Below are 24,025 nucleotides of genomic sequence, written 5' to 3'. Positions count from 1 at the left end.
CCAACTGATGGAGGAACTGCGGGGACTGCTGGGGAAATGGAGAACTCCACTCGTTCCTTAAGCTGAGGACAGGCTGAGAGATGGGTGACAAGGGTTGGCCTCCCTCCCCGAAACGGGGTCCGCGACCACCAGGCTGCCTGGCTTACCCCTCGGTTTCGGCGAGGGGTCTCAGGCCTTCTCAGCAAAGCGAAAGCAACCCCCGCCCGGGCGAGAGCCGGGCCGAGCCGAGCCGAGCGGAGCGGAGCGGAGCGGAGCACCGCTGGGGGCCGCCGGCGGCAGCAGGGCCCCGGGCCGGGCCGGGCGAGCGGGGGGGCGGCCCGGCGGGATCCCCGCCCCGGGCGGTGCCGGCCTTTCCTTGGCAGCCGGGGTTTGGTCCCCGGGGAGGCGCAGGCGGAGGGCGGCGGAGCGGTGAGGGGCGGCGGGGGCTGCGGGGGGCTGGTGGGGTGCCCGCCGTCGCGGCGAGGGTTTGGGGGCGTTTGTTGCTGCTTTATTTTTTTTTATTATTTTCTTTCCCGCTTGACTCTTTCGGGGCCGTTTTCCTGGAGCGGCGATACCCGGAAAGCGGCTCGAAAGCCGGTGCGGCTCAGCCCCCGGCGCACCTGCCTCGGCGGGGCCGGAGGGCTGCGGGGCACCGGAGCCACTCGGGGCTGGGGCTGGGTCTCCAGAGGGGCTGAGGGGTCTCCTGGGAGGAGTTTTATGGGTTTGAGATGGGTTCGGCTTTTGTCTGGGATCTGGTGTGTTCCGAGTGCTCTGCGCTGTAGCTCCAATGTGCGTGGAGATCGTCCTGGTTGTAAAACAACGACCCGTGCCGTGTTCACAACAGGTGTGCCCTTGGGGTCTTGCTGTTTGTTTTCTGGGCTTTTTTGGTTTAGTGGTTTGGTTTGGTTTTTTGTTTGGTTGGGTTTTTTTTTCTTTTTACTGTGTGGAATCTGAATTTAAATGTTGCAGACTGGTTTCTATTGCCATCGCAGTGGTGAAGGCTTAGGAAAAAGGGGATCAGAAATGAGGACGCGATTCGGGAAGACTTGGGAAGATGGACACGCACCCCTTCTGATCTGCTTGCCGGTTGTGTGTAGCTCTGGGTGTCAGGCATCTCTCATGTCACTGTGAAGTGGTCTTTTAGATGGAAGATGCCATGCCCTGCCAGCTTGCTTTTCTGCTGTACATTTTAGGATACGTTTCTGCTTTGATGCTTACTGGTCCAGCTCTCTTTTTGTGCTGCCTTTCATACTAACCAACTGGTTTGCTTTTTGGAGGAGCTCTACAAATTGTATTCCACTTACACTTTCATTTTCTGCAGTGGAGAAAGAACCAGATCTCTCTGGCATTTAGTAAGCGAGTTTTAAGCTAGCGTGGTGCTAACTGCTCTGTTGCTAATCCGTGCAAGGACAGTTATTCCCGCTTCTGTCCTGTGGCCCACTCCCGTTTCCGCAAGTGATAAAACACAGAGGTGAAGTGTGTGAAACAGGAAGAAATGGCCCATTTTGGTTTTAAGGCTCAGAAAACTTCTTTGTAGTCACTGAAGTTTGCTCCTTTAAGAATTTTATTTCTTTACTGCTGGACAAATAATTTAGTTAGAAATTGAAGGGGTCACCATACAGTGAGAGGAAGAGCTGCGATTTTGCATATCTATACAAAATGCTGCCAAGTGAAGGGTGTTAGAATTTATTTTCAAGGGCAAAAGCACCATTAAAATGCTGGCCAGCGTATTAAATGTAAGTGCTTTTATGGATAAGTATCTGCATTTGGATTTGGAATTCTGAAAAAATTATTTAATTTTTGCAGTTCTGATTTTTTTTTGCCACTGGGATAGAAGTCTTTTCATTTTGTTTAACTTGTTGGACCAGGTTGCCTGACTAGATGGTGTGGATTTCCCATTCAGCATCAGGACTTTCTGTCCACCTTTTTTCTTAGATACAGCTTCCAGGTCACATCCTATCTACCGAGGATATAACAACAAATATTAAAGGGTTTTTCAGTAATGTCTGCAGTTTTTCTTGAGCTTAATGTCTGAAAATGATTGACCTTGCATGATTACCCAGGCAAATGAGTTTGAGATTTCAGAAATAGCTCTATGCTGTACCTCCTGACCCCATGCAGCTGAACCGTGGGAGTCACGGTGCCAAACTATACTAGGGGAGATGAGTATGGTTATAATTTGGTTGTTTTGAAAACACAAGGGAATAACCAGTGCTCAGGAGTCAAAAGGTTGTATAATTACGCTGCTTTCATTACACTTGCATAACTGAATTTGTGGGTGTGATTAGAATTGCATAAAGTTTACCTTCAGGAGCTTATTAATTTTGTCTTGTTTTAGGCTGTGAAATTATTTTTTAAAAAATTACCATTGAGCCACATTAGTCCTATTCTAATGATGTTTTTATTCAAGCATTCTGACTTCTAAAGGAGTTATAGTACTCTTTAAAGTCAAACGCTAATCAGAGTTGCTGTCTGACATCTGACCCCGGATCGTTTCAGGATCTGTTTTCTGCTTTGAGGGAATTTGGGCGAGCATGGTGGACACACGGCATCCTTTCTGCACTCCTGGGTTGATACAGCTGGCATAGTGCCGGCACGTAGCCGTGACAGGGAGCTTTGCCCATGTGCTCTGCTCCTGGGATTCCCGGTGTGGCAAACGCCGGTTCCTCTGTGCATGGTTGCAGCGCCGGGGATCAGACACGACAATGTTGTGCCTTCCAGAAAGACAGAGAAATAGCTATTTATTAACTAAAATGTCAGTGTTTCATGATAGAAAACTGCTAGGACTCGTGTACTTCAGCCACAGCAACATAAAAGCGGTCAATGACAGTTTTAAGAGCGGAGTTTGTAGCTGGGGATCTTGTACCAGTTCTGATGTGCGAGAGAGAGTTTAGTTTGTATATTACAAAATCTGGTTTGATGGAAAGTTTGGTTTTTTCCCATGAACAGTATAACTCATGGTTGGGCTATCTGTTGCCTGATCCTATAAAATCATGTCAAAGCTTTGCCTCAGCATAAGTGAGGAAAAAAAGGAGATAAAGAGGAAAAGGAGGGAAAAAAGGATGTCCACTTCTTGAGAAGGCTCCAGTGAGGGCAAACTTTGTAAAAGACTCCAAAACTGCTGCAGGCTACTTCATGAATTTTCTGAGAAATTTTTAAGTCAGCAGCATTTAGCTTCTTTTCAGGCTTACTCTGTCTTTGTAGCTTCTTCCCACTTTTTCACTGCTGAGGACTGATACTGTACGTTTTTGGCATCCTCAGGATCCAGACCCCAGTGCTTGGGATTTCTCTATAGCCTGTGTGGAGGTGCTGGAAGCTCCTGATGGAGAGAGGAGGTGTGTCTCCAGCTCCTGTCCCCATGTCACCGGCGGGGACAGATGCCACTTACAGCATGTACCCTTGCAGAGGGATGTGGCTAGCAAGGCGACTTGTGCTGCCCAAACATTTCTTTCAACAAACATTTCTCTGAGGAGAAGGCTGTTGACTGAGCAGAAGAGTTGTGTTGTCTTATTTGAGCCACATCACGTTAAGGTGGAGGGCTAAAACTACGGGATGATGTGGCTGTACATATTCAGTCTCTAGTCCTGTCACTAGCTCTGCATGTGGTCTTGGGCCAGACCCCGTCTCAGATTCCTTGTCCATATGTTGCCAAGATTTTCCAGATTTTTTGAGTGTTTAGCATTCATGTTTCCAGGGCGGGGTGGTCACATTGGGTGAATGGTGCTATGAAAGTAGGAAATGTGTACCTTAGCATCAAACTAGTGCCTTGATACTGTGTGCGTGGTGGGGCTTTGACTGTCATCAAGTCCGCCCTAGCATCTGTGCAGCGAAGAAGCATCATGGCAAGGTGCTTGGCACTGCCCGCAGGTCAGTTGCCACCAGGGAAATGCTGGCAAGTTTTTAATTGCCGGTTTTGTGCAAAATCAGTCTTTCTGCAAACTTAAAATACTTGTTTTAGGTGTGTCTGTGTGACAAAGAGACGTCCGACCGGTTTCCCCCCGTTTTGCTCTGAGCACAGCTCCACGCCGTGCGTGTGCCTGCCGCGTTTGTCCGGGAGCGACCTGCGGACCCCTTCGCTGTTCCTCAGTTCTGGTTTCACTTCGTGTCACTTCCTGCGCACGAATTTCAGCTGTGACATGCTTGCCAAAGGCTGAGGTCTTAAAAATAGGAGATTTCCTATCATTGTAAATCTTTAAAAATTACGCTGCCAGGTTCCAAGCTTAGAAACTGTCCAGTACTCTGTATTTCATTTTCTTAGTTTACAAGTGAAGTAAGTTGTGCCTCTGCCAAGTGCCAGCCCCTCAAGAAGAGCTCGATATGCAGGGTCACACTTAACCATATTTTACAGGGCTGCGTAATTTGTGTTTTATATAGACCTTGCCACGTAACTGTCCAGTTTTTAGGCAGTTCGTGCAAATGCAGAGGTGTCAGGGAACCGTGGTCTCTTGGTCCCTGCGACCGATGACCAGAGCACTTCGCTTGAAGAGTCTCCTAGCATCCAACTGTCTGTAACAACACCAAATGTGCATTAGCAATAATAATACTGTGTTTTTACAAGCAGAGAGCTTCCACACAGAATATTCTGGGTTCTTGAATCACATTTTTATGAAATGTTTGTACTAGCTATGACTTTGGTATTACACTGAGTGATAGTAACTGAAATTTAAGTTATCTTGATGCATGCCTTTTTTGCTTAAGATTTTAGGCACGAAGCGCCCAGTAATGCACTCTCAAAAAGGGGCAGAGGACTCCTATGCGTGTGAGCTAATTAAAAAATGCCAGTTTGAAACTGTTGCCCTTTAAAAGATGAAGAGAGAGCAGGGTTTAAACACCCCAGCTGCTTCCATCCTAATAGCATTAGCTTGGCAGAATAAAGCTGAAGTTTTGACTTGCATCAGACTGGGCGTTGAGAGGCAGGGGGAGAGATGCGAGGCCAATTTCTGTCGTTTGCATTCAGAGTGATGGCTTTGATATTTGGCTGTTGCCTTTCCCTTCTGCTTCTAATCTGTCTTGGAAAGAGGAAGAGAGACAAGTACAACTCCCAAGCAAACAAATAACACAGCTGGAATAACCTCTGCACATACCGAGTGGGAAAGCACAGGCTTTGTGATCTGACACACCACCAGGAGATGTGAATTATTTGTGATTATTAATGCGAACTTATATGTGATTATTAATCCATATGAAAAATAACACAACTCTGCATGGCGCTTCACTGCACGCAGAGTCTGGTACGCTTGTGGAGAGGGCTATGCTCTGAAGGCAGATGTAAAATCTGTGTCGCGAGGGTGCAGCAGTTGGAGCCTGTACGGGGAGGGGAATGACGAGCTACGGGGATGCAGCCTGGCCAAAGGCTTTCCAAGCAGGGTCTTTACCTGACGGCAGATGTACGCACCACCTGTAAGAATGAACAGCTGTGACTGATACTGCTTAGACGGTAAACAAGCTCAGATGAGTTGATTTTTTTGTTTGTCATGGATTACTTGATGCTGCTCTTTTCCCAGCTATCAGTTGGGATAACTGTTTATCGACAGGTGGGAACTTAAAATTCCTTGGACTGTCCCGCAGTGCGTGCCTACCAAGGTGACTGGCATTTCTTGCTGCTTTCTCTTCTGGGCTACAGCACTTCAGCAAAGGACCCCTCAAGGTGTCAAGCCACTGTTTAGGAATGTGCCAGCTGGTGACCACCGAGAGGCCGGGGACTCACCCGGGGCTGTCCAGGGGGTGTTTTGTCCCAGGAGCGCTGCCGGTGGAGTCCAGTAAGCAGCTTGTTTTCCTCTATGCTGCTCGCATTGGGATCTTTCCCGTGCGGCTTTCTGTTGACGTTCCCTCTGCCTCGATCCAGGTGCCTTTCACCCCTCCTCGTGTGCAGCCGGGGGGCTTCTCTGCTTTGCCACTTGCATCCCTCCTCCAGTGCCAACGCGGTGGCCGCTGCTGCGGGTCTTGCCGGAGTCGCAGAGCCCACCAGTCCCTTCCTTTGGGGGGACGGGCGGCAGGCTCGAGAAGGTCCCGCTCCTCCTGGGCGGCAGTGACCTGGCACCTGCGCTGCCGGGGGTCGGGCGTGCATCCACCCCCGTGCCGGGGAGCCCTGGGGAGGGGGCAGCCGCCGCTGCAGCCTGCTGGACCTCTGCCTGCGCGGAGCTGGAGGGATGCTGCCTGTGCGGAGCTGGAGGGATGCTGCCTGCACAGAGCTGGAGGGATGCTGCCTGTGGGGAGCTGGAGGGATGCTGCCTGCACAGAGCTGGAGGGATGCTGCCTGTGGGGAGCTGGAGGGATGCTGCCTGCACAGAGCTGGAGGGATGCTGCCTGTGGGGAGCTGGAGGGATGCTGCCTGCACAGAGCTGGAGGGATGCTGCCTGTGGGGAGCTGGAGGGATGCTGCCTGTGGGGAGCTGGAGGGATGCTGCCTGTGGTACCACCCAGCCTCGTCAGCGCCTAATGACGGCACACCCTTGGAGGGCTGGGCTGTAGGTACAAGTCTTGTGCTGTCTAGCAAACAAGATTTCAAAAAAGGAGGAGGAAGATAATTCTTATTGCTGAGTAAGACTTCAACGTTTTTTTCCCGTAACCAAAGCTTCAGTTGTCTAGGCAAATCAACAGAAAAACCCAAGGCATTTACACCACTTAGCCTTTCAGCTAAACTTAAGCGTAAGAAGATGTTCAGGAGGAAAATATTTCCTTTACTGTGTCAGTTTGGATTCAGCACAGCAAAAAAAAAAAATTATAAAAGGCATTTTGAGAGTTGTGTTTGCAAATAGATAAACCAGAAACAAACATGAGCAGCATTAGGGATGACTCAGCATGCAACTCAGCAGCAGGCATAATAAGAATCCTTAGAGTGGGCTTCCTTCAAATAATAGATTTAGTATTTACGTAAGTTCTGTTTGAAGTCTACAGGCATTAGATAGCAATTCTGAATGAGGATGGATTTTTTTCCACATTAAAAAAAAAATCATCACAGTAGCAAAAATTTCAGAGGCTCCTTCTTTAAAAGGAGGTTATTTTATTTTTTCATTATTTTTTACTCATACTTAGGAATAAGAGCTTTAAAGAGATACTTGTTTTTTATGGCATGAAATGCTTTTCACATCTTGCTCTGGACTGTAAATTCTCGGAAGGCTTCTCTCATGTTTTTTCTTACATAAATGGAAGTGTAGCTGAGCTTTATTCATCTGAAAGTCCTGGATGCAGCACCCCGTGCCTTAAAAAGGAAGCTGAATTATACACGAGATCAAGAACAGAACTTTCCTTTTGTTCTAGTAGGGATTTGGAGAGAGGGGAATGGTATGTGCAGGCTAGGGCATGCTTTAATATCTTGATTATATAGATGAAATGGGGTTTGTAAAGGTAACTCTAATAGGGTATATTTTAGATAATCACACAGTAGGTAAGAACGCGTTATGCTTGTTGCTACAGGGTAGGAATAAGTAAATGTCACAACTGGATAGCTACCTTTACAGCAGCAGTTCGGCGACCATCTGGGAGCCCAGTCCTGTTGACGATCAGGGAGTCCAAAGAAGGCTGCCAGCCTTTCTACTCTATTTTTTGTGAAAGATCTTTGCAGAAAGGGGACAATAGCTGAGAAAGCACTTGGGACTCCTATGCAGGACAGCTCTGTAAATAAAGCCTTTTTTGCAAGTGATGGGCCTCAGTGCTACCGAAACTATTCCATTTTCTAGGTAATTGTGTGATTCCAGTTACGGTTTGGGGCTGGGGTTCTGTTTTGTTATTTTTTGGAGTAGAAATTGAGATCTGATCAGCAGACATGGCTGAACTTTCGATAAGTTGCTGACGATTACTATCTTTCCTTGTAAATGATTTTCTTTTTCTTCTTATACCAAGTAGAGATCCTCATCTCTAGTTGTTGTATTACAACAGGTGAAGAAGGTTTGCTTAACACGTTGACATTGCTTTGCTCTGTAAAGTAAGGGTTTTGTAATGAAATAGTTACTGGATTAAGCAGTGCTTCCTACATACCGTGTTTTGTGCTTGATCTGTTTTCAGTAATTTTTCATTTTTTTGGTGTGACACTGATAATAAACTGGGAAATCAAAGACTCTGTAATGACTTGGCACTACTTAAAAAGGCACATTTCTCTCTTCTAAGCTGTTACGGGGTATAATCTGTTGTAGGTGTTGAATTTGTATAATTAATAGCTTTTTGTCTGTCTCTCCCTCTTGGTTCAGGCAGTTGAGGTGTATGTGTGCCTCTGTGCATCACGCTGATGCCTGCTCTATAAAGATAAGTTTGCTTGTTTTCCCGTAAAAGAGGGACTTGGCCTATTTTATAACACACCTCGGTACTGATACTACATGGTCTGGAAAAAAGTGATGTGCAACTGTGAGGAGCTCTGCAGGCACACGCGGAACGCAGGCAGACTTGGACCTCCGTGCCAAGCCTTGCATCTCTCAGTTGAGGGGTCTGTCTTCCTAGCTCTGGATCCAGGAGAGGAGGGAGAAGGAGGGGTACGGGTGGGCAGCAGAAGGGTTGGAACAGAGGGATCCCAAATTCTGTCTCCCTCTTTGAAGGAGGGGACAGCTGCTTTTCGGGAACTAGGAACATAGTGGTGTGTGATGGGAGTATGAAACTTGGCCGCTTTATGGTAACAAGTACTATGTCCTGCTTTCAGTACCAAAAAGACTGTGAAGAGGAACGTCCTGAAAAGACGTCACATGGTCAGCTTTTAATTTTGGAAGACACTCTGTTATCTTCCTGTTGGCCTTTTCAGGGAGGGAGGAAAAAAGTAAAAGGGTGAATGTGCCATGAGACTTGCTGGAATATTGGATTGTGCTTCAAAGCTGCGTACAGTGCTGCCTGCTAGTTCTCAAGCTGATCCCTTACATTTTGCATTTCATCAGTTATGCATTTTTAAGGTGGCAGCCTCCAAAACAGTTGTGCGGGAGTCAAATGTGGAGCTAATCCTTTAGAGACTCTTCTTGAGTTACTTGTGAAAGAAGCAGATGTTGCAGATGTCTGTTACTCATCTTTTTTCTGGCCTTTTTTGTTGGGGGTTTTTTGGTTTTGTTTGTTTGTTTGTTTATATTCTGCATGTCTTTCCTGCTGACTTTGGGGGGGGTGATGGTGGTGGTAACAGCTTAAGGTTTGGCACTAGCAGGAAGTTGATGATGTGGCATGAGAAGAAAACACGGCGTACTACTTGCATTGTAAGATAAACACTGCTATCAGCTCCTACTTCAGCGCTGTTCAACCTCTGTTCATCCAAATTTCTGCTAGGAGCTGTGTTAGAAGTCCCAGGGCTCCGTTCTCCTGCGTGGGAGAAGAGTCAGGCCTCCCTGTCCTCGCGGTGATGCTCGCGCTCAGTCTGCAAAAGGATGTGAGCCCAGCAGCCGGTTGCAGCACCCACGGGTTGTCACCGTCTCCTGAGGAACCGGATGAATTGTGTCCATATGCCAGGGAATGAATTGGGTTTAAAAATCCATGGGTTTATTTTATTCCCCCCGCCAGTGTGTTATTAATTTAATTGCTCTTCGGTTTCTGAAGAACTTCGGACGGGGCAGGGAGGGGGTGGAAAGATCTATTTTAAACTGCCCTCTTCTTTAATTCCTGTCTTGTTCGTGATGTATTTTTACCAGCAGCACTTTGCGATCCAACTGCCACTTCTAAATGTCATTTACTTGAATTAAAAAATGTAATTATATTTCTAAGTGTGACATAAGCACTGAAAGTAGTAACTGAATCACGAAGTGCTGTTTGAACAGCAGCTTTCCCATGACAGGAGGGAAAGTTTATGAAGTCCAGGGTATGCTGTAATACAAGCGTAGCAAAAGTACTCAAAATCACTCGTTTGCAGGTTTTCCCATCTCCCATTGGGCTTTTTATTAGGGAAATACCTACTTATAAATCCCCCATATTAAATAAAAATGGATGAACAATGTTTGGTTATCTGATGTTCTCTGACATCGATTTGTGGTTTTGATTGAAATCAGTAAGCCAGTGCTTGCCAGCACTCCTTGCAGAACAGTTGCTCATGCACCTGTTAACCATATACCTGGGTTTGTGGGACTCCAGTAGGTTTTTTTCAGGATTAATACCACCAAAAGCTTTTTCAAAAGATTGCCTGATTCAACTTAAAAGCTGATGCAGACCTCTCATCTTTTTGCCTGTAAAAGGGGTAAAGGCAGAAAATTTTGCATCCACAAGTATTTCTGGTACTCCATAAAGCAAAGCACGTCATTTTAACAGATGGACCAGCTCTCACTTTTTATAGTCTCAGTTTGTTCAAAATCAAAAGAGGGGCCATACGGTCATTTTAAGTAATGAAATGAAAGTCTGCTGCATCTTCCTTTTGATACTATATGCTTAAATTGCTGTTAAGGAATTTCATTGGTTTTCGTACAACAGCGTGACAATGTAAATCCAAAACACCCACTGATCCATGGGCTGAACAACATTTGTAAGCCTTCAGGTTCCATTCTGGTTAGCAGAAGGTTCAGTTACTTACAGTCTACTGAGGTTTTTTCCAATGCTGATGCCTTTATCTTAAGAGAGAGAAAAAATTGTGGTGGCTTGATTCTGCCAGGACTGTCATCTGTTACTAATTCTCAGTCGTTGTTCTCTAGGCAGCAATTTGGGTGCTTATTGAGAACGTGCCTATTGGTGTCCATCAGCAGCGTGCGTGTGTGCTGTAAGTGGGAGTCTCCTGGTGTTTCCGTGAGTTATGCCATTTCCAAACCTTACAGCTGACGTCGTGCTGTCTGTCACTTGGCATCAGTAATAAACGTTTCCTGCAGCTTCAGATTTTTGGTCTTTTTGGTTGTGCGTGAATGCATGTCTTGCTTTTTCCTACTCAGCGCGTGCAGGCGTAACCCCCGGTCGTGCCAGGTACGCACGCGTTGGTGCAGCCTACGAGTAGAAGCTGACAGAAGACCTGTCCATCGTCTTGTATGTTCACAGCATATGGGTTTTGTGTAAATGGGAACTAGCACCCCAAAAGCTTCTCCGATTACCTCTTTAAAGTTTATTAACACCTTTTCATTTACAGATCTTAACCTGCCTTTTGTTCATGGGAGACACGAGGTTTGGGTCTTGCCTCCGGACAACTTGCATATGACATCCTGTAATAAAACTTCTTCAAACAACAGAATGTTGGAAAAGGCCAAATACAAGCAGTGCTCTGTGTATATGCAACAGTGCTTGTAAAAATGTATGCGTGGCTGTTTATCTCGTTGCCAAGGTTGGGATTCATATGTAATTCTTCGGCTGGATAGTTGTCCACAGTGCATGGGCTTAACTTCCTTGGAAAACTTAAGCCCCTCTTAAATTTCCTGTTAAAGCCAGGAGGGGCAGAAGTTCAACTGACATAAAACTATGCTGAATGAGTAATTCCCTTTGTGGACTCTCTGGAGAAGGATCTTCTCAGCCCTCTCTGGGGATGCCTTTATAAAAAGTTGAGTTCTCTTAAAGTTTTGTACTAAATCAATAAATAAGTTAATAATAGAGCAGCTGTTGATCATAAACTCTGGGAATTTCCTATACTCGATTTTCAGCCAGAGGATGAATTTCTCACTTAGGGAGCCGATACTGCCTTTGTCAACTATTCAGTCTCCAGGCCCTCTTTCAATTCTAGGTTTTCTTATCAACAAAAGATAACCAAAACCTTCCCCAACCCTGCCTGTATTGCCAAGAGAGCAACAGAAACGTGTCCTGGTTTATGTCTGTGAAGAACAGTGAGAGCGCACCCCCTTTGTGATGATCTCCGGCGCTTTCTACCAAATCCCCAGCGAGGAGCTTTCTCTGGAGTTTTAAATTGACCCTAAGCTTACCCAAATTGAGGCAGGAACATTCCTTTAATTCCCTGGACAGTCGTATGATGCTTAGTCAGCTAATATTGCCTTATATGGCCCCTTTGTAGACTACAACTCCCAGGAGCCCCTGGTCTTTAAAACCTTGACTAAGTGACAAAGGAATGACAGTACAGGTCTCTGGATCAGCACATCCTGAAGCAAAAAAAACCTTTTTTTTTTTTTTGTTATTGAACAGTTGCTTTGATATCAGTCTTCCTCTGGCTCCATTGTAGCTACGTATCTAGCCTTCACTGGGTGGAGGAAAGCTGGGAAATGTGAACCACGTGCACCCAAAACCCTAGAAACGTGAAAAACTAAGTATATAAAGTATGTATATTAAATATATAAAAATATACTCGCCTTTTACATTTCACGTTTTGTGTTTCATTTGGAGTGGTATCGTACTTGGATGATTTTTCTTTTTGTAACAAAACAAATAGAAACCAGTATTGCAAAACAGTGACAAGATTTTTTCCTCTCTCTTTTTTATCCCTCTTTTAGGAAGGCATGAGGTGCGGCCCTGGACAACAGCCACCAAGCAATCCTTGTGTCTCATGTGGCAAAAAGTGAAACTGCAGCTAATGCTAAGCATGTCTTTCCTCGTTGCTGTTTTTTGGTATTGCAGAAGGCTATACAGCTTTTTAGCACAGCTCCTGAAACGGTAGGTTTTTATTATGCAGGCTTTAATCTTCCACACCATTGCTGCCATGGTTTAGCCCCAGCTGGCAACTCAGCCCCACGCAGCCACTCGCTCACTCCCCCTCGGTGGGATGGGGGGGAGAATTGGAAGGGTAAAAGTGAGATACTCGTGGGTTGAGATAAAAACAGTTTAATAGGGAAAGCAAAAGCCACACACAAGCAAAGCAAAACAAGGAATTCATTCACTGCTTCCCATGGGCAGGCAGGTGTTCAGCCATCCCCAGGACAGCAGGGCTCCATCACGCGTAACGGTTACTTGGGAAAACAAACGCCATCACTCCAAACGTCCCCCCTTCCTTCTTCTTCCCCAGCTGTATATGCTGAGCATGATGCCACATGGTATGGGATGTCCCTTTGGTCAGTTGGGGTCAGCTGTCCCAGCCGTGTCCCCTCCCAGCTTCTTGTGCACCTGGCAGAGCATGGGAAGCTGAAAAGTCCTTGACTAGTGCAGCAACAACTAAAACATCTCTGTATTATCAACACTATTTTCAGCACAAATCCAAAATATAGCTCCATACCAGCCACTATAAAGAAAATTAACTCCATCTCAGCTGAAACCAGGACAGTTGCTTATTTCAGTAGATACTGACCTTTGACAACTCCTGTTTGACACCTGTTTTATCCTTTGGATTTCAGGTGGAGCAACTATCTTCGGAGAAAACTCATAAGTAATCTTTTTGTTGTCATTCCGTATTCATTAACCTCCCCCCCCCCCCCCCCTTTAGATGCAGAACAGCAGAAGGTAACTAATCTGTGAATTAATCTTGATTTAGGGAATCTCAGTGTGCTGACAGAAGTTGATCTGCTTGGTTATAGTGCGAGAGAATGGAAAGGAGAGACAAAGCAGGCCAAACACATGAGGGAGGTAAGAGTTAAATTTTAATCTCTGCATGAGGACGGGGTAGAAGTGCCTGGGAAAGGACGAGCACTCCTAGTGCAAGCAGCTGCCGCAGCTACCAGAGCCTGCTACACCGGCTGGTCAGATGAAAAGCAAAAGGGACAGCATGAACATGGGTCTAGATAAAGACTGCAGCAGAGCTGGTCAAAATGTAGATCAGGTTTTAGTCTTGCATCTTCTCCGAATTCCCACCTGTAGCGCCAGTGACCCACGCAGCGGCTTTAACAGGAAAAATCGTCCCTAGTACCACAGTACAGCTTGGTCTTAGGCGCGGTCTCTTGGCCAGCCTTTGATTTAAGGTAAAAACTCTCATTCCAGGGAGGAATGAAACACACCCATGTCTCTGAAGGTCCACGTGAGAGCAGCCAGTGCTTGGCAGCCTCCCCAGCAGCCGGCGAGACCCGCTGTCCGGCTGCCTCGGCTGCAGCTGGGGGCCGGCGGGGCCGGAGCTCACATCTGACCTGTGCCAGGCCAGGTCGGTGCTCAGTGGGCGAGCGAGGACCAGCGTGCTGGATGGTGGCCATCCCCTGCCTTCGCACAGCCTCCGTCCGCGGCGCTGCCTTGGCCCAGGCCCTTCTGCGCCGGCATCTTCCCCTGCAGGACGCGCTGCCAGCAGGGCACACGCGGGCCAACGACACCCGGCAGCTCCTGCTGCCTCCTGCCACACGTAGCCGGGACTAACGAGCTGTTAATCTCACAGTTAATATCCTCATCATCCTCAGCACCCCAGTGAGCCGCTGAGGGGTGGCTGGAGACAGCCCTGGGCTGTGTGGGGAGGTGGCAGCCGCCGCTGCTTGTGGGCATCAGCTAATCCTCCGTGCTGCTCTTTTCTGATTATCTTTTTTTTTTCTTCTTCTGTGGTTTTTATTCCTTTCTATGTAAGGTGTTTTTTTGTGGTTTTTTTTTTCCCCTCTTTTTTCCCTGTTGTATCTTTGAGCTGCTAGCTGCAACTATCTTAATAATTATACTTCTCCCTGGATTTTTATTTCTCTTACCTTGCATCATTTTAGCTGAAATAGTTTCTTGCAGCTTAGTAAGTTTTCTTCATAACTGTGAGTCAAGGTGGCAGAGTTGTGCTGCATTGAACCGGGCTTTGGGTCACGGATAGCTGAACTCCTGAGCCAAGGACCTCGTAAATTCATGGCTCACCCACACTAGACACACTGTTTTCTGTCAGCTCACCAGCATGTTTTTCAGTTCTGTACATTGTGTGTACGTCCTTACACCCGATAGGCAGAAATGGCAGCTGCCCTTCCCGCAAAAGACGTATGTTACTGCACACGCAATGATATCGTGGTGCCATTAACGGAGGCAGCGTGGCAGGGGGCATGGTGGGAGCAGCGGTGCCCTCCGAAGGGCCCTGACCGGTGCCTGAAGTTGGAGCAGCGCTACGGTACGCTAACTTGTGACAGGGGTGGGCTCAGGAGCAAAGAGGAGCAAACGCGTGTTTTATGGCTCTCTGTTTCAACTATGTTAAGTCTCAGTCACCAAGGTAGGCTCAAAGACCACGGGCTGGATTTTTACTTTTCCCATAAAACTTACAGCTAAAGTAGCTATACCGGTGGTAGAGTGGTAGTATCCGTTGAAGCAAGCTTAGAGTCAAATCCAGTGAATCAGCTAACTGTGACATTATATCCTCCTATCCTCATGGTGTGGCATTTCAGATGAGTACTGGACAAATACAGCACTGGGTCCGTATTTCCGATTATCTGATGACGGTGGGAACCCTGACTGTGAGACGCTGAGAGAGATCAGAAAGGCGGGGGGGCAGGAGATGCAGCAGTAATGAGAGACACCAGCTAGCCATCTGCACTGGCTACAGCTGTGGGGCTGAACTTCGAGGTGCTGCCGCAGACTGTTTCATGGATCAGCTTTTCAGGGAGCCTTGAGGAAAGGAAGCAACCCTTGCCTTGGTCCTGAGTAGCGCACAGGATCTGCCTCAAAGTGTTGCTTTCTCATTTCTGTTGCTGTTCTCTGGAACAGGAGACAGCATATACTTGTATTCAACATCCTTGCAAGAACAACAAAGCAAAAAAAATTATTACAATTGCATCTACCTTCAGAAAGGGAAACTACATAAAAACAAGGAATTATGTTAAAAAGAAGCTAAAAGACAGCTAAGAGTCTTGAGTATTTATGGTCGGTATATTTGACATATATTTGACGTAGCTTTAGGTCATGGTATTGGAATCACAGAGCAAATGCATAACAAGAAGGACTTAAGAAAGGGTATAATGAAGCTGCTAAGGCTAAACAGCAGCATAAGGGAGTTAAGAGAAAAAAGAAGATAACTTTCAAAAAGCTGCAGTTGTGTCCAAATGATGAAGAGAGAAAGGATCCAACTTTGCCAGATTAAATGCAGGAACGCAGCAATGCCAAAAGTGCCCAGAACAACACGCAACAAGGCCAAAAGTGATTTGGAGGAACAAGTAACAGAAGATAGCAAAGCTTTTAATAACTTTGCAAAAACATACTGGGCAACAAGCCTTTCAGAAAATCCATGGGCCTTCTAGGTGATCAGAGCTGAAAAGGAGACTCCTTTATATAGAGCAGCCAGTGGACCGGTGGTTATGTCACGGAGAAGTTATCACAGTAAGGAGCACACTTTAGGATGAGGTCTCATGAGATCTTGAACCAGCCTAACCTGCTTGCTGTGCCCAAAAGTCCCTTGCTTGTCTTGTCTCTCCCTTTTCCTCACCTCACTCTAGCTAAGCAGTCTCTCTCCCTCTTTTGTGCTGGCTCTTACATCTTCTGTTGGATGTGGTTCACCAAGACGGTGAGCTGATAGAGCCGGTCATCCTGAAGGACCCTCCTCTGAGCCACCTGAGCTTGCTGAACAGCAGGAACTCCCCCAGCAGGATGAATTCAGTAGGCCAATGCAAAGTAAGAGTGGGGGAGACCATGCAGCTGAGAAGTGGTGTTGGGATGGGGTGAGGAAGCAACTGAGATGAAAGAGGACCAGGAATTGAGACCATCGTCCTGCCCCCTTCAGGAAGCAAACTGTGAGACTGATGCAGCCGCCTGTGGAACTGTAGAGTCTTCTTTCTGATTCTCTGCCAGTTTATTGATCTGAATTGTCTCACCAAGGGCTCAGGTGAGAGCCAGAGGTGATGCACAGGAAATAGCGGGAGTGTGTAGCTGGAAGAAGCAGCATCCGCTTCAGCAGCGAGCTGCCAGATCTGCTTAGGTCACCGTTGCATGACGGGTTCAGGTCAGTGCAAGAAGATGTTTCTGCCAAAAGGAGTTTCCTCCAGACGCCGGTTCCTGCCCTTTTGCTGCTCCTTCCCATGTGTTGGCACACGTTGTGAAGTGGTCGGGGTTAAAGCTATTATGGCAAAGAAGTCTTCACTGATGGGTTCTGCTTTGGTTGACCATGTGAACGTTTACACCAGCAACAGTGCAGAGACTGGAGGAAGTCGCTGGGTTTGGAGAGAGTGCAGAATCACTCTTAAGGGGCAGTGCCAGTGTAAGGTGTTTACAGAACCTATGAAGTTAGAACATTTTTGTGTATATAAAACTTATAAATATACTCGCTCTTTCCCCTAGCCCCCTCTTATGAGTAGTTTGGAATTGGATTCCAATTCAACATGGTCCGAGATCTAAAATGTTTATTGCTAAATTTTTTTGGTCTTTTTCTAGGCATATGAAGAATTGTTTTGGAGCTATCATATCAAATATCTGCGACAAGTCAGGAGGGACAACTATTGTGTACTAAGAGCAGTGCTTTTTCAGATATTCAGCCAAGGCATTCCTTTTCCATCATGGATGAAGGAGAAAGATATATTAAAGGTAAAATTCATTTCCTAAATGAACATGATTCAGGTGACCTTGCACTGCAGAAGGAAGCTTTGTTCAATGTGAAAACTGACATGTCTGATATGGAAGTAGAGGGCAATTTAAAGAGAAGTTTTTCAAACTCTTTGAACTACACTTAATTGAAAAAGTGTCCCTGATCTAAACGTACTGAAGTGAACGTGAGGCTAAATGGTAAAAAAAAAAAAAAAAAAAAAAGTGGATGGATAAATGTTACTGCCACCCTGCTAGATGTCTCCTTAACACAAAAGGATATTTGGATCCTCCTCGTCCACATCCGTGCAAAGTCCAGTGGCTTGCTTGGGAGCTGCTGAGCGTGTTGCTGGAGCAGCAGGAATCCTGCCCTGGGCTCCCGGAGCTCCGGCAGAAGACAGCAGCGGGGAGGTGGGCAGCTATAGCTGCTGCCTGTGGGACGTGTGTGCAAACCGGAAGGTGTCTGTAATCCTAAAAACCTCACTGAGTTCGGATGTATCCAGCTTTTCCAGAGTGTGGGTTATATATTTTGCTGAGAGCATATTTTCTTCTTTTTTGGCTGGCCCTGTTTTAAAAGTTTCTTAAGGACTTGGCAGTCAAATGGAGTCTCCTTCTTAACATACGAGTTGTCCTGAAGCCCATTTTTTTGTTGTTGTTTGAACTGTACAACCAGAGGACAGAACCACATCGTAAATTAAAATGTGTGTAGACAAGTTTATATAACTTTATATTCTACTTCTTGTTATGGTTATGATCTCTACTTAATTAGCTTTTTTCTTTTTTCCCCCTCCCCAGCTCCCTGAAAAGCTTTTGTACTCTCAAGGTTGCAACTGGATTCAGCAATACAGTTTTGGGCCAGAAAGATACACGGGTCCCAATGCCTTTGGTAAATTGCGCAAATGTATGGAGACATTAAAGACAAATGTGAGTATTTAGGAAATGGATGGGGGAATAGAAGCCCTGAGAAATGAGTCGAGACAGAGTTAGGGAACTGCTCCTTGTTACGTATTTCTGTGGCAGTCAGCCTCCCTCCCAGGTTCATAGCGCTGAGCTGCTGAGCAGGCCATCGCCTCTCCTGCAGGGGAATCCAGCTTTTGGGGATCTACTAGGTTAATGCTTTCCCCCTCACTAGGACCCCCTGAAAGTTAGGGAGGCCGTCCTCCCCACAGCTGTTAGCTGCTACGTGGTTAGTTGCCCTTGCCATCAAGTGGCTCCTGCAACACCTCATCATTTCGATTAAAAACAACAGCATGCTGTATGAGATCCTCCTGGATTCCCTCCCCAGATGGGAGGGAACAAATGAATCATGCATTTTCTTCTCAAACTATTGTCTTTCCTCTGCTCCTCTCTCCATGAAACGTTGTATTTATCCAGTTTTACTATAATTTCTCTCTGTGACCTGAAGCACTTGATTACATAGACCTGTCAGCCTCACTGCCCCCTCTGCTCAGCAGATCCAGATTGTTTGCGTTCCCGACCAGAAGTCTAACTCTTACTTACATATTTGAAACTTTGGGAGTTTTAATAGCCCCAAAGCCTTTTTGAAACAGATAAAAATTCAGCCTGACAAGACCTTGCACCTTCCTTGAGCTCCTCTGGGGTTTCTGCATGTCTGCAGTTGCATAAGCTGTGGACTGTTCCTATTTGCTTTGCCACAAGCTGATCCTAGCACACCACCACCCCTCTCCTCCCCATCCAGCTCCTGCTGGGCAGTTGCTTTGTGTGCTCTCCTGGGTCACAGCCATCAAAGATACTGGTATTTGCTGGACTCCGGGGTTTTGGCCAAGACTGGGTTGAAATGCTTCTCTGAAGGCATCCATTATCCAGTATATCAGACCTTAAACTGTCGTTTTTAATTCTACAATACACCTTAGGATTCTGGGTTGTCTTACCACAGCCACAACAGCTTATTTTACTGGTACACATTTAAGCTAGTTCCTTTTATTGGCCCTGTGTATATGAGCCACAACTTTTTTAAACCCTATTTTCAGTGACAGTAATTGTTAGTTAAAGAAAAACAACAAGCCACAAATAGACTGATTTAGCTCTAGAAACAAAGCATTAGTAATAAAAAGAGGGAATCAAAATAGAGATCTGGTCCTTGTCCCTTGCCTGCAACCTTGCTGCGCCACAGTGACAACTGCCTGTCGTCTTGAGACGTGCCTGGTACTTCTCGCCTGCCGTTATCATTTTGTTCTGGTTGCTCTTTGCGTTTGCCAGTGTTGGGTGGTTAGGCTTTTATTTTTATCTTGTTGTAATTCTTTGTAAGTTGAAGTTAGTTCCTTAGCATGAAGCATTTAAACTGGATGTTTGTACAGAAGAAAGTTTCAAGTCAGCACGGTGAACTAATCTGTACAATTAACAAATTGTTGCAGAGCAGCTGTGTTATGCATTATGCTGTTACTGGGCACGAGGTCTAGCTCCCAACTTTATTTTATGTTTATAAAGATGCAGTTTGGCCAGTGAGAGGGATTTTTGCCTATTTTCACTAACAGGGTTTTATGGTAGATTTAGTAGTGTGAAAAGTGCTAAAGAGCGAGCACTAGGAGTTCGGGTTCTGCTGTATTTAACTGTCTGCTTACTTCTTTATTTAGCTGATACTCTAGGAAACCTTGTGTGTTTCCACAGAGTTCGAATAGCCAGATTTAGTAAATATTACTTAGTGTCTGAGGCTTATAGATGCACGTCTGCTCCAGCTATGGTTTTAAGATACAGGGGTGGCAGGGAGTCGTTACTGCCAAAGGTATTTTAAGCCTTTCAAGGAATATTAGTCATATATCTGCACACTTTTTTTTCAAGAGGCTTGCTACGCACCCCAAACTCATGAGTCTGGGCCTCACTCCAGAGTTGCCTCCATTGACCAAGCCACAGAAGAGTGCCTGGTTGTTGGGTAAGCTGGAGACGTTTGCCTCTCTGCTGCCTTTCCCAGCTCCGTCATCATCTGGTGGGCTGCTGCCTGCAGATGCTGTTGTGCCTGGGCCGTGTTGGTTAGTAGGTGCTTTACACTCAGGACAGGCTTTTCACTTGGGTAGTAGAGGTCCTCTGGCAGAGGGGCAGTTCATCCACTTGGTCTCATTTTTAACCTGTAGGGAAAGTCTTCAGGAGTGCATGAAGAGATGGGGGATCTGTTTCTCGATTTATTATTATTGATGGCTAAATTAGGTTTTTGTTGTTGCACTTCCCAGTTTATGGCCCCTTCAATATATAAATAATACAAGCACAGAATTAACTGAAATTCATTTGAATCCCAGTCACTGAGCATCATCTCTTATTGTGATCCCAAAAAAAGCCTCCGTTCCAGATGACTCTTTTTAGCCACTGTGTTCAGGACTGGGTGCTTTAAGCTTTCTGATTTGATACCCAGTCCAACATTGTCTCCTGGACAGCCCATTTTCTGGGTGTGAGCACTGGCTTTTGACCCCTCCAGAGCAACAGAGAGCTCAGGAGCTCTCATTATCACCCGTGAGCAGAATGAGAAATTCCTACCCCATTCATGTCCCATGCATGTCCTTGTCATGTCCCTTCTTGTGCAGCCAACTTATCTTGACCTCATGAAGCAGAACACGCTAAAGACGTACAAGTGTGTACAGTTCATAACACCATGCTGGCTTGTCCAGTTTGTATAGGTTCCTTTTAATTGACATGCTTCTGAATTGGGCTCAGCATCTAAAGAATTGAAGCTAGGATAACTTTAATGTAAAGGGTATTATAGAGGAAAATCACTCAATTTTGGAAGCTGTAAGTTACAAACAGGTCAGGAGTCATCACTTAATCTAACCTTTGCTTACGGCCTAGTGTGTATGTCTGATGCACCCACACAGATTTCCTGTAACTTTCTGAGGTCCTTTTGGTGGTTACGCTCCTGTCAGACTCTTTCCTGACAGCGATACCTGGATTTTCTGTGGTGATGGAGAGTGGCTTTTGTACAGGGGAATTACATTTGATGTCTCATAGACTATCATTAGCATCCAGATGCTTGGAGCTGTCTGTAGCAAATAAGTTCAGCTGGGTAAATGGAAACTGAAATGTGTAAGGCTTCAAATTTCACTGCGGATCCCAAAGAGCCACCCGCTTATTTGCACCACCATTTGGCCACAGTAACGGTATAGTACAGACTGGCAATTGTTCCTGTTTTGGAATCTTTCATATTAAATAGAATTCTTAATAATTTGATTAATATTCTTCTGTGTGCTTTCCAGTGGACTGAAATAAGTGCTACTAAAGATCATGAAGAAAGAGGAAACCTGTGTAATACACTGTTTTCTGATGAGAGCAAGGAGCACAAACTATATGAGGCCATAAAATTCATCATGCTCTACGAAGTTGTCGAAGCCTATGAGCAGATAAAGAACAGGGAAGAACCCATGCACAATCTTTTTAGCCTTCTCCTTGCTCGTGATTCTTCATCTGACCCTTTGAGTTTCATGATGAATCATCTGAACTCCATAGGTGACTCTATTTGCCTAGACCAGGTAATGATATAAATGAAAAATACATCACAAAACTTATATCATCTCTGAAGTGATTAGGTGAATATATCATACATCATCCGTGATAGCTAGCTCATTTTTTTCATTGGGATGTGGGGAAGTGAACTGAGGATAGTCATTTGTCTTCCAGGAAAAAAACTGTAGTAGAGTAAAATGGGGTGGATGGTTTTCTTGCTGGGCCCAAAATAAATGCTGCAAGCTATAAATGAGACATAGTTTAGAACAATGATACCTTTGATACGTAAAATAATTTTAGATTATGCACATTTGACCTGTTGTTTCACTTCTTCTATCTGTTCCACCATGCCAAACCCTCTATCAGCACTTATTTTTTCCCCTCTCTTTGGTTCCCATTAGATCTAATGTCTCTTAAGAGCACATAATGAGAACTCTACTAATTGTTCACCTTTATATGTTAAGATTTGTCTTTCAATTTTATATTTAGTGAGGAGTTAAGTACTGACATCTAAGCTCCACACTGCCACTCTGCAAATAGTTTCACTTTCCAATGGGTGAAATTATTTTGTATAATCAATTTCAGTTATCAAGTCAGCTGTTACACGTTGCAGTCACCTTCAGGAGCAGTTTGATTATAATTGGATGAGTTCTGCTCTGTCTGGCTGTGCCGAAGCACATGAGCTTTTTCCAAAGCATTTTTCCAGATTAAACAATCCTTTGCAAGAAGTGTCAATAAAGATGCCAGTTCTCAAGTTTCATATACATGAAGAACAAGGATATTTTTTTCCTTTTACTATTATATTTCCCTCATGTAGCAAGTGATCACAAGGTGGCAGGCTTCCCATTTTTCAAGATGTATCAATCTTTTAGTAATAGCTAGTCCCTTCGTGCTCCCCGCTAAGCTGTGAGCTGGCTTTGGGAGCAGGTGATGTATCGTGTCCAGTGGAAGAGGGATGTATCCAAAGTGTCAAGCATTAACCAGAATATCCTCTACATGCAGAAGAGCAGTGGAAGGACTGTTGGAACACTGAGAATAGCCTCCAACTTTTAATTTTCTTACTTCATTTACAAAAGGGCCCCTTTTATTCCTTGTCTACTGTTTTGAGTCTAGGTGACTTGCCTTAACTTCGATTATCTTCTGTTTAGTTTTTTAAGTCTAAAAATAAATGTCTTATAGACTTCTTTCATCTTTAGGTTGAACTGTTTCTTCTTGGATACTTACTTGAAGTAAAGATAAGAGTTTACAGACTGCATAGGTTTAATACTGAGGAATTTCAAGTAAACTATCCAGATGAATACCGAAGGGAATGGAATGAAATTTCTCTCCTGACCGAGGACGACCGCTACTATCACATCCCCCTCTTCAGAATGTGAAGGACCAATGACTTTTTTTTTTTTCCTTTGTATAATATAGTGAGTGACCAGTTCCAGTGAATTAGGTTTCTAATTGGCAGCAGTAAGATTTTGAGAATGCTTGTTAATGATTACAAAATGATTTATGGGTTTATTGTGTAAACATTTTGCTTTCCCGTTACAGCTCACTTCACCACCAGTCAGCCATAAAAACCATAAAATATTTTGCTATACTGTCTGGGGGAAAAATGTCATATTTGAGGGTTGTCAGACAAAAAAGCTTAGACTGCATGACAAAGGCGGCAACGGTAATGCTGGGTTTTTCATTGTTAGCCTAAAGGTTTACTCTGACATCTCTGGATGGGTTAAACTCCAGTTCCTAAAGCAATTACTGCTTTTCCCTCGCCTGTCTCTAGCTAGGCAGGATGACTCACACAGGAAGCAACTCCAGGGTCCCACAGCTTATATTCTGGGATATTAAACGTGCATTGACTTGGGGCTGCCTAGGACGGGAGGATGTAAACTGGGGCCTCTGCGTAGCTGCTTCAAATCACATGTGGCTTCCCCGGTTGCTGGAACACCTCCCTCCAGGGATGGGCAGAGCAAGCAGCTGTACTTACTTCAGACCCCTGAAATTAGGCTGGTTGCACTCAGCGCTGATAGCTGAAGCTTAAGAAATGTTACACGGGCAGGGGGGGTATGAACCGACCCCCACACAAAAGAATACTGTGCCAGTGAATGGAAGATCTGCTTTATAACTGAGGAAAGTACACAAGCTTTCCCAAACCTAAAAAGGGCAATATTAATTAACAAGTAACATGCAATAGAGTTAGACTCGGTAGCTGCCTATGGTTTTTGTCAACTTGTAAATCCTTTGAGGGCTGATTTCAACATTACCTGCCAAGAGATATCAAGATTTCCTTTGCAATTCATCTGAGAAGGCTGTGCACAGAATACGTTCACAAACACTGCCTTTTCAGAAGATAGTAATTTTCTATGCATTATGTACATTTAGCAGTCTGTATACATGTTTTATCCTCTGTATATATTAATCTCTTT

The 24,025-nt window shown here is 45.3% G+C and overlaps 1 protein-coding gene across 2 annotated transcripts; it reads left to right on the top strand.

Moving 5' to 3' along the window:
- The first annotated feature begins 322 nt into the window (after nucleotides 1-322).
- Nucleotides 323-23,672, top strand: OTULINL (OTU deubiquitinase with linear linkage specificity like). Of its 2 annotated transcripts, none has more exons than XM_075494014.1 (8): nucleotides 323-408; nucleotides 12,284-12,443; nucleotides 13,118-13,149; nucleotides 13,255-13,346; nucleotides 17,019-17,168; nucleotides 17,961-18,089; nucleotides 21,365-21,637; nucleotides 22,808-23,672. In XM_075494014.1, exons 2-8 carry the CDS (start codon nucleotides 12,337-12,339, stop codon nucleotides 22,985-22,987), a joined length of 963 nt encoding a protein of 320 aa, XP_075350129.1. In that variant the 5' UTR covers nucleotides 323-408; nucleotides 12,284-12,336; the 3' UTR covers nucleotides 22,988-23,672. The 2 variants fall into 2 exon arrangements, with proteins under 2 accessions (XP_075350129.1, XP_075350130.1); XM_075494015.1 differs by lacking the exon at nucleotides 323-408 and adding an exon at nucleotides 11,973-12,109.
- The last annotated feature ends 353 nt before the right edge of the window (nucleotides 23,673-24,025 follow it).

Source organism: Mycteria americana, chromosome 2 (assembly GCF_035582795.1).
Source record: "Mycteria americana isolate JAX WOST 10 ecotype Jacksonville Zoo and Gardens chromosome 2, USCA_MyAme_1.0, whole genome shotgun sequence".
Classification (NCBI taxonomy): domain Eukaryota; kingdom Metazoa; phylum Chordata; class Aves; order Ciconiiformes; family Ciconiidae; genus Mycteria; species Mycteria americana.
The sequence above is the reverse complement of the archived record's forward strand: the minus strand, read 5'-3'. Positions and strand labels throughout refer to the sequence as shown.